The sequence below is a fragment of the Condylura cristata genome, unplaced genomic scaffold, assembly GCF_000260355.1.
Source record: "Condylura cristata isolate star-nosed mole 26May11 unplaced genomic scaffold, ConCri1.0 scaffold00006, whole genome shotgun sequence".
Classification (NCBI taxonomy): Eukaryota; Metazoa; Chordata; class Mammalia; order Eulipotyphla; family Talpidae; genus Condylura; species Condylura cristata.
Window position 1 is genome coordinate 63,939,254 of NW_004567107.1, and position 10,864 is coordinate 63,950,117.

At 43.1% G+C, this 10,864-nt stretch overlaps 1 protein-coding gene across 1 annotated transcript in view; it reads right to left on the reverse strand.

The window, feature by feature from the left end:
* Positions 1-3,454, reverse strand: part of DCAF12 (DDB1 and CUL4 associated factor 12) — a 38,679-nt gene extending 35,225 nt beyond the window's left edge. Inside the window, exons 1-2 of the mRNA XM_004677728.2 lie at positions 3,092-3,454; positions 1,780-2,034 (exon numbers count right to left, since the gene is read on the reverse strand). Coding sequence (XP_004677785.1) covers positions 1,780-2,034; positions 3,092-3,169 — 333 coding nt within the window. The 5' untranslated portion in view covers positions 3,170-3,454. The remainder of the gene's footprint in view (positions 1-1,779; positions 2,035-3,091) is intronic.
* Positions 3,455-10,864: the final 7,410 nt, after the last annotated feature.

The window sequence follows — 10,864 nt, forward strand, 5'->3', positions numbered from 1 at the left end:
ACTCTCATGGAAGTCACTATGGCTTGGCTTAGCTTTGCAGTGCAGCTCTCCAACCCACTGCAACACCCGGGAGGGCCCCAGGTTAAGTTATTACTTAACATTATTCTCACCTTCAAAGTAGGGTCAATAAATTCAAGAAGCAGGAAATGATGATTAATTCTGCTTTCAGTTCAGCAGTTTATAATCTTTTAAATCCAGAAATATTTGCAAAACACTATGATGGCATGTGTGGGGAGTAGAAAAAATTCCTCCAAACAGAAGACACTTTTTCTTCTTTTTTTTTTTTTAAAGATTGATTTATGTATGCACACAAGAAGTGGGGTACAGGCAGGAGGTGGGGCGGGGGTGAGAGGACCCACCAGAGTGAAAGCGGGGAGACTGACTAAATACACTGCTGAGGGGAGCAGAGGGTGAGACAGGAGAGGTCTGCTGTGCCACGGGGGGGGGGGGGGGGGGGGGGGGGGGGGGATCAAACTGCAGCTGCAGTAGCTGTGGGTAGCCTCACAGTACTGTGCTTCAACCCACTATGCCACAGAGGGGCCGGAAGACACTTTTTCTACTGTGAGTGACAATGTTGGCAGCTCTTTTAAACCTCAAGTGGTGACCTGAGAGACCACAAAAAAGGAAGTTGCAGAGATTTGCGACCACTACTTAGTTCTGAATGGTTTCAACAGATGAGGAAGTGAAAGTTTGGTTTCTGTTTCTACAGTATTTCTTTACAACTCATATTAAAATCTCTACTTACATCTCTAAACAAGAGATATAAAATCTCTGCCTATCTCTAAACAAACCATCTTCTACTGAAGACTTTTGTGATCTAGAGTAACCTTCTTTTGAAATAAGACATGTTTCCACACAGGGTAAATTTACCTAGGCATTATGACATTACTAGTCTATTCACAAAGTATAAGGTGAAAATGAAGAGAGTAGCTGGGCTATACACCATCTTTTTTCATTCTTCATTTAGAATCATTTCCCACCTCCAAAACCAATCACTTGCCCTCTCTCTGATGTCATACTACTTGTACCCATCTGTTATCCAGAGCCACAACAGCCAGACATGGATTGACAACTTTGTTTATGCCTTTATAGGCTGGTTATCTTGTGCTGGTTATCTAGCTTACTGATAATTTTCCCCTTCCATTTTTCTTCATTGTAACTGTCTTTTAAATCATTCTAATCTACTCAAGTCATACTTAAAATTTTCTCTTTTGATTTCTTTTCAGGAGGCAATGTTGCAAAAAGTAAACATCTATATCCTGAAGACACACATTCCCTGTCCTTTCTTATAAGAAATACATCTTTAGATTCTATTCTCTAAGAAAAGAATGTCTGCCTTATTCATAGTTTCAGCTAAATGTTATTTTAAATACTCCTATATTCCCTTTGGTTAGCAGACAACAACTAAGGTTTCCCTATCTTGTATATTGTACGAAGCTGTGAACATCTTTCTTTCCTAAGTCTTTTCCCTGAGCCCTCTGACTTAAAAAGCATGAGGAAAAAAAGAAAAACAACCTCTAGATGTCACAGCATATCCTATAGAGGCCTAAATAAAACAGACTTTACTAAAGATATATAAGAAAAGAAATGAAGTGGAAAAGTAGGGGGGAAAAGTCAAAGAAGTCATCAACAGATAAGAGAGAACAAAAATGAGAATAAGGCAGTCTTGTCTTAAAAGAAACTGATTGGGGAAAGGAGCAGTGAGAGGTTCTAAGAGCATGTAGAGAGATTATAGATCTAGGACCTAGGAGAAAGCACACAACCCCCCCAGACACTTACCGTATTACACTTTGTGCCACACACCACCTGCCTATGATTCAGCCACTGAGATGCAAACACTTTATTAAGGGTCCCAAGGTGAAACTCTCTCTCCTTCAGGAGACTGGGAAGTTGCTGTGCTGTATAACCATACAACACTCTAGAGTAGCTGCTTTCATTCTGTAGCCTGATTTCTCGATTCTTCAGGTAGTACACTAAGGATCTCTTCACTGGGGGGAGTCTTTTCCTTTTGTGAAGCGAGTGATCCCAGCCAAACTGGAAAACAATATATTGAAATCAGGGCTTTGGCTACCTTCAGTTCAAAACAAAAGATCCTACTGTGTTAAATCATCCTACAGGATTTACACACAGCAGAAATACAGCACAATAGGCATCTCAATCCAGAAAGTCCAGTTTAACTCTTCCAATACTGATAAAAAAAAAAAAGATGCTGTTCAGTTAAACCGTGAGAAACACTGGTCGAAAGACAAGGGAAGGAAGCAGAAAGGAGGACAAAAGGTTTATGTGGCCTTTTAGAAGTGAAGGGCTCAGATATCCTAAAGCTATCCTTGATAGGGAAAGGGGACTGAAGGGTCCAGTGATCACCAAGTCAACAATGGCTGCATCTCTACCCAGCCCCCCTCTCACTCTCAGCCTGAACTCCCGGTGGAGCATGGAGGGTGTAGCCCAAGGAGGCAGTCTATGGTACCAGGTCTTTCAGGGATGCACTATTAATGGCCGCCCCTCCATCACCAGGTGCCGCGCTCCAGGCAGTTGTAGAATTCGAAAAAAAATCAAACACCAACCGAGTAGGAGGCACGGGTAATCAAGAGTCCGATTATGCTTCCGACAAGGTTTTCCCTTCCAATGAAAGCAATATAAGGACGACACCTGAGAACTGCTATATCTTTTAGGGGGTGCAAGTTCCAAAAGATCCAGCTGAGGGTTTGATTATCCACTGGGAAGCTCCTTCCTATAGGAGGGGCGCATTCACCTCCACTTCCCATAAGGCAGTCTTCACTCTCCCTCCCAGTATGGCCTAGGTTTTGTTCCCAATTCTTCCGACTTCAGTTTCTCTTCCTCCACAGCCACGATTCTGGCTTCTCCTTATGCCCCATTCTTTGCTCAAGGCCTCTAGTTCCTCACTCCCGCGGCCTATCTGCTCTCCAGGGCACTCCTGAGAGTTCAGTCCTGATCCTATTATAGGCCAGACACCTCCAGCTCGCCCTCTGTCCACAGACCTTGGACCTCGGTTCCGGTTCCCCGACCGCAAACCCCATGCCCTTCTGCTTTACTTGGCCTCTTCATCCCGGTGCGGTCTCTCAGCCCTCACCTGCGGGCCCTGAGCGTCGCTCCCAGCTCCCGGCGAGGCAGGCGCTTTCCGCTTCCTGCTAACTGCTTTGCGGGCCATAGCGAACAGCTCCGCCGCGGCCCCGCAGCCACATGGGGCGGGGGAAGCGAGGGGTAGCTGGGCGGCAGGTCATATACTGGGCCCGGGGGACGCGAGCCTTAGTTCGCCCGGCCTGAAAAACGGCCGGGAACCGCTGCGATAGTAGAAGGAAAGGCTAGCTGAAGGGAAGAGGGAGGGAGGACTGGGGCCGGGAAAGGGAAAGGGGAGGGGAAGGGAAGCAGGAACGAGCAGCTTTCCGACGACTGAGCCTGGGAAGGACGGCGAGCGCCTGGAACCAAAACACCCCCTCCCCTTCGCCCGAGCTCAGTCAGCCTCAGGCGGGCGCACTGGGCGGCGCGTCGCCAAGGAGACGCCGCGGGCACTAGGGGGCGGGGCTTAGGATTGGAAGGAGCTCCCGGCTGTTGCTTGGCGGCTGCCCGCCCCTTTCCAACGGTCGTGCGGCGGCTGCTGGACGTGGACAAGGCGGGCGAGGTGGGCGAGGTGGGGGCTGAAAATCTCGGTTCCAGCTGCCGACCTCGAACGGTCGCCCGCTAGTCCTCAGGCATCCGGAAGTGAGGACAACTCACCCGGCTCGGGGGAGAAAATCCAGTCCAGGCCTTTACTCGGCTGCTGTCACTGGTTGCCTCCCTCCCGAGGCGTCTCGTTTCCCGAACCTATCCCACGCGGAGCTCTGGCGCAGGGGGCGGGACGCTGTGGGAGGAGGCGGAACCGCCTGCCTGTCAACCCCCCAGGTGGAGTCTAGCTGGGCGGTTCTCAGCCGAGAACTCGCCCAGCCGGGCGCTGCCCGGCACTGCCAGCTCTGGCCGCTCCCAGCCCTCTCGCTGCCCTCTCCCCACCCCGGGACGCTCTGAGACTCCGCTCTCCCTTCTGTCTTCTTCCGGTGCTTGTCTCCCTGCCTGACTCGCTCTCCTGCAACAGCTCCCCTTAGATTTCCATGACCTGTCGGTCACACGTCTTCGTGCTTTTATGAAATCGGCCTCACACCCGTAATTTATCTGTTTCTTAATCCGTCTCCACTGCAATCCTGAACTGGGAACCGAAACCGGGTAGGCCACTACCTGCCTTTCTTGGTTTTGTCTCCATAGGTAAGATTGGGGAAGAGTGGCCTTGGGCTTATCAGTTCAGTTAGGGCTGGCATTGCTCACAGGCATGAGGTTTTCTTCAGAATCAGCCTTGCCTCCATTTTCAGAAGACTCCGTAGAAATCTGAGTTGCAGTCTCCACTTTCCTCAGGAAAAGAAACCCTTCAAAGAAGCTGGATGCTCCTTGCTTACCGCCTATGCACCTCTGGCTGTAGTGCCCAGTTACCTGTTGATCCCATCAAGGCTTCAGGCTTCATACCTCCAAAGAGCTCTGTTGGCCCATCTGAAGCTCTGCCTACAAGGAGATTTGGATTTGTTTTCCGAGCTGAACCAAAGACCAGGTTGAGATAGGGTCTTCTGCCATCAGCACTGCCACTAACTCCTAATGCCACTTGGAGAAAGGCAGCCCCCTCTTACTTAGGCCAATCCCTTCAGAGACATGCACTCATTGAATGGATGTAAGTGGGTCAGCTTCCTTTTTTGAACCAGAAGTTCCAGTTCTATCTTGCCTCACAATGCCCTGGATGACCCAAAGGGCTTGACAGGAGCCTAGAATTCCTTTAATGAGAGTCTCAAGGCTCCCCTAGCCCCTTATCTCTATGTCAGAGGTGGCAGACTCATCCTGAGGTTGGTGCACTTCCTCTTGATATCCAGGAACTCTCCCTGAAAGCAGATCCTAGCAGAGCTCACATTTTTATGGAAATGTAATAGAATGGAGATCCATTAGGAAGCTTTATTTCCAAACATTTCATCTTATTTATTTATGCATACAAGAACTGGGGTGTAGGCCAGAGGTTGGGGTTGTTGATAGTGAGAGGATTTACCAGAGACAGAGTGGAGAGCAGGACAGGCAGATCCACTGAAAGACACTGCTGAGGGGAACAGGGACAAAACAGGAAAGGTCTGCTGTGCCATGTGGGTCAGCTCCCTGGCCAGGGATTAAACTCATGCTGATGATGATAGCTTGACAACACTGAGATTTTTAACTCCTTCGCCATCAGGGAGGCCGACCATTAGGAAGTTTAAAAACTCACAATTATTTTTAAAATACCAAGAGTATTATGATACAAAGAAGGTAGAGTGACTAGGACACTTTTACATGACTTGTGGCACTTTTACATATGTACCATATAAATTGGTACAACCAATATGGAAAAGTCTGGGCAGTTGCCACTAAAGCTAAATGTATGTATCTTATAATTAAGCAATTCTACTTCTGTTTATAACCCACAGAAGTGAATATGTCCTTCAAAAGAGGCAAAAACTATAATAACAGTTTTATTCATAATAACCCTATACTGGTAATGGTTGAAATGTCAACCAGTAGTAGAAAACATATTACTGGGGCTTCTCATGGCCTCCTCATGAGGTTTCATAACTTCTTAATGATTCACAGAACTCAGGGAAATACTTTGGTTACCATTAAAGGAAGAATTATAACTAGGTATTCTTTCTTAGTAAATAATTTACTGGACTCAAGCACCACGTTTCTGTGACTGGTCTCCTCCTACCATCACACATCTTCTAGCCTCACAGAAACTCTCCCTTCATGTCCCCACAGGACCTTAGCATGGATGACTTATCACACTGTCTTGTAATTGTCTGTTTTCATGTATGTCTCTTCCAATAGCTTGATAGATACATGAAGACAGATCACACTCTTATTTATCTCTAAATCTCTAGAGCATGGAAAAGGCACCTAGCATATTTTATACATTCCCTAAATGTCAACTGAAGCAAGAGTAAGTCAAATATGTTCACAATAGAGTTAACGATAGAGAAAAGCAACTGTATGATGAGAATAATGCTACATTGACTTGCTTCTAGAATTTTGAGTAAATCTACCTACTTCTAACTAAATAATATGTACTCAAGGCAGAAATTTGGGAAGGAAGGAAAGATAAGAAAGATATAAAAAGCAAAATCACTCCTAATTCCACCTTCCAGAAAAACACTTGACTTTTTTTTTCTTTTATATCTTTTTTTTTTATTAAAAAGTTTATTTTTACATCATTTTGCACATTTTTTTTTTCATCTCAATTGTAATCCCCACGGGTTTCCCATCACCAAATCACCCCTGTGCCACCACCATAGTCCCGTGCATTTCCCTCCCTTCCCCCCCCCCATTTTTGATCCCATTCCCCACTCCACCCCCACATAATGTCTCTGGTCTATGGTTGTTCATTATTTTTGTTATTTTCTCGCCTGGTCCATTATACTCCTGCTATGAGTGAAACCATCCGGTATTTTTCTTTCTCTTTCTGGCTTATCTCACTAAGCATGATCTTTTCCAGCTCCATCCAAGTTGCTGCAAAAGACATGTGTTTCTCTTTTTTGGTTGCTGAGTAATATTCCATTGTATATATGTACCACATCTTTCTAATCCAGTCATCTACTTTTGGGCATTTGGGCTGCTTCCATGTTTTTCCAATTGTAAATAAAGCAGCAATAAACATGGGGGTACAAGTATCTTTTTCAATCAGTGTTTTTGTGTCTTTTGGGTAGATACCTAGGAGTGGGATTGCTGGGTCATAGGGAAGCTCCATGTTTAGCAGTTTGAGGAACCTCCAAACAGTTTTCCATAGTGGTTGTACTAGTTTGCATTCCCACCAGCAATGCAGGAGAGTTCCTTTTTCTCCACATCCTCACCAACATTTGTTGTTGCTAGTTGTTTGAAGATGTGCCATTCTCACTGGGGTGAGGTGGTATCTCATTGTGGTTTTAATTTGCATCTACACTTGACGTTTGAGGTGTCATCTCCCAGTTATATTTTATATTTAACTAAGTGTCTGTATATCCATATATAGTTCTTTTTAAAGATGATTTACAACTATTTTATTTATTTTTAAAGATTTTATTTATTTATGCATACTGAACTGGGATATAGGTCAGAGGTGTAGAGGTGGTAAGAGAATTCACCAGAGATAGAGAACAGGCAGATCAACGAAGTACACTGCTGAGAGGAGCAGTGGACAAGTTAGGTGAGGTCTACCATGCCATGTGGATCACCTCTGGGGCTGGGGATCGAACGTGCAGTGGCACTGAAGTGGCCACCACCAGCTTCACAGTGCTGCACTCTAACTCACTGTGCCACCAGGGAGGGCCTTAGAACTATTGTATGACTTAAATAAAAATGCCTACAATTTCATCTTCTTCACCTTATCTCACCAAATCAGTCCTTGCAACCATTCTATCACAATGTGAAGTACATAGGATGCTTGTCCATGAACCCAGGCCCTGCTTGCTATTTATCTTCTCTCTGGTTTGTTCTTACCAAGAAAAATAAATAACATAAAAATACTATAAACTGCATGCTTAATAACAGTAACTCCTCTCATTTATTTGCATAGATTTGTTGGAATCAATAAGGCAGATGCTGCCACAATCCCCTGTATGATTCTACCCTACGCATTGAAGCTAATTAGCTAAATTTGCTAGCAAAGGACTCGGAAAGTATTTCTGTTAGGAAAATGGATCTGGGATTTAATTCACACAAACTATAATAAAAACAAGAAAAGAGTTCTAGAGGATATGAGAACATAAATTAGCACTGCTGGTAGTTACTCAATGACTGCTCTCTGATGATGTGAAGTTGTTAGAGGTCTCCAAGGCGTGTGAATGGAGTCTTAGAGATATTTTTCAGATCTTAGGGAATAAATTATTAAAGGTGGAAGATATAGAGACAGCTCATCTCATGGAGTTCATACTGTTACAGAAAAAAAAAAAAAGTCAAATAATGAAGTCAGAATAGAAGAGCAAGAGGGGGCCCTCCCTGGTGGTGCAACAGGTTAAAAGGCAGCACTCTGAAGCCAACAGCAGCCACTGCAACAGTAGTTCCAGGTGACCCACATGGCAGGCAGACCTCTCTTGACCTGCCTGCTGCTCTGCTCAGCAGTGTGTTTCAGTCAATCTGCCTGTTCTGCTCCCCACTCTGTCTCTGGTGAATCTTCTCACCCCCCTCACCTCTGGCCTATACCCCAGTACTTGTATGCATAAATAAATAAATCTTAAAAGAAAAAAAAAAGAATAGGCCCTCTCTGGTGGAGCAGCAGGTTAAAGCACAGCACTGAGAAGCTAGAGCCACTTCAGCATGAGTTCAATACCCGCCCACCCCAGAGGTGACCCACATGGCATGGCAGACCTCTCCTGACTCCCCTCAGCAGTGTACTTCTTCAGGCGGCCTGTTCTGCTCCCACTCTGTCTCTGGTGAATTCTCTCACCGTCCCTGCACGTCTGGCCCGTACCCCAGTTCTGTATGTACAAATAAATATTTTTTTTAAAAAAAAAAGAATAGAAGAGCAAAAACTGGAACACAGGACCTCTGGTCTAGACTTTTTTCAGTTCTATATATTAAACATCAGGTTCAGTTGAATTTGTAATTGGTATTTATTTCAGAATTTTCCTATTTTCTTTTTATTGTGAACTTAAAATGTGTCATCCATAAAATATAGAATTTCTATAGCCATAAAATATGGGATATATTATATATAATTTGGTGCATACTGATAGAATTTATGCTACGTACAATTTTTAATAATTTAGGAATTGATTATAGCATTTGTAACTATTATGGTTCTTTGTTTTCTCTTCCTCTTTCCTCTTAAATAATCTCACTTTTATTTGTGCATTCAATATAGTGGGAAAAGAAAGGTAGAGATGAAAAATCTCTGTAAGTTCAATTAATATATTTGGAAAAAAGATGAGCGATAACTAATTAATAAAAATTTTGTGTCATTCTACAATCTTCATACTTTTTCCAAATGCCTAATTAATGGTTAAATATAAACATAAGAAGTTTAGAAAAATGCTATCTACAAATTTTGTTGAGGATTGCTCCACAAGCTACACCAGTTAATTTGAATGTTAGGCAGTCTTGGCATAAAAATAAACAAATAGGCATCAACTAATGATAAGGGAAAAAATGTTGAGAAACAAAGTGAATATTATCAAATGGGATTACATTAAATTAAAAAGCTTCACAGTGAAAGAAACTTATTAAAATAAGACATTTTACTGAATGGGAGAAAATATTTATACATAGTATATCTGACAAGGAGCTGATATACAAGATCTACAAAGAATTCAAACAACTCAACAATAAGAAAACAAAGAACACAATCCAAAAATGTGTGGAAGAGCTAAATAGACACTTCTCCAAAGAAAACATGCAGATGACTTATAGGCACATGAAAAAATGGTCATTTATCAACAAGAAGTGCAATTCAAATGCACGCCGATGTTCATTGTAGCACTATGTACAATAGCCAAGTTAAGGAAACAACATAAATGCCCAAGGACAGATGAGTGGGTTAAAAAGATGTTATATACATATCCTATGGAATGCTACTCAGCTAAAAAAATAATCAACTCTTTACATTTATAACAACATGGAAGGAATTGGAGGGGATAAAAATAAGGGAAATAAGTTAGAAGGAAAAAGATAAATATGTTTTCACTTCTATATAATATGTACAGAACAAAGGGTCAATCAATCAAATAACAAACCCTAGAAACATGTTTGTAGAATTAGGGTTCAGAGGGATGGGGGAGAAAACAAAGTGTGGAGAGGATCCAATGAAATATGGTGGACTATGGGTGACTTGGTAGTGGGTATGCTGTGTTGACAAACATAGTCAGAGGTGTGATTTTAAACTTTCAATCACAGTGTTATAAGCCGAAGGTGCCTCAAATGAAAAATAAAAAAAAGAAAGAAAATGAAAATGGCTTACAATATGGAACGAAGATTTAATCATGAGATAATTACAAGATAACACTTTTGCTCATAAAGTAGGTCTGGAAAATATACTTTATATATTTTTATTTATGCATACATAACTGGGGCCAGAGGTGCAGGGGCAGTGAGAGGATTCACCAAAGACAGAGTGGGGGACAGAACAGGCAGACCAACTGAAATGCACTGCTGAGCGGAGCAGCGGGCAAGACAGGAGAGGCCTGTTGTGCCATGTGGATTACCAACCTGGCGGGGGATTGAACTCATGCTGAAGCTGCTGCGGCTAGCTTTGCAATGCTGTGCTTCAGCCCTTTGCACCACTAAGGCCAGGTCCAGAAAATATTTTAAATAGCTTCCTTTTTTTTTATGACACATTTATTTATTTATTTATTTATTTTTGCATAGAGGAACTGGGTTACAGGCCAAAGGTGCAGAGTGAGTGGGGGTGGGTGGATGGGTGGGTTACAGGATTCACCAGAGTGGGGAGGAGAACAGGTGGATCTACTGAAATACATTGCTGAGGGGAGCAGTGAGCAAGACAGGAGGGGTCTGCTGAGCCATGTGGGTCAACTCCTTGGTTGGCCTGGGATCAAACTCATTCCTTAGTGGCTGGCCATAACTTGACAGTGCTGCAACTTTAAGCCACCAGGGAGGCTCTGTTTTTGTGATTTTTCCTTTCATGTGTTTTATGCTCTTCCCACCTATTAATGTGTTTATTTTCCGAAACAAAATTGTAGACATAAACTTCCCCTATTGCTTAAACTTAACATTATGAGAACTTCCCATATTATTTGTCTTTGGAAAACATGATTTTTAATATAAAAAAATTCAACAAAGGAATGTATCATCATTTTTAAACTGTTAATTATTGTAGGGTTTAAAG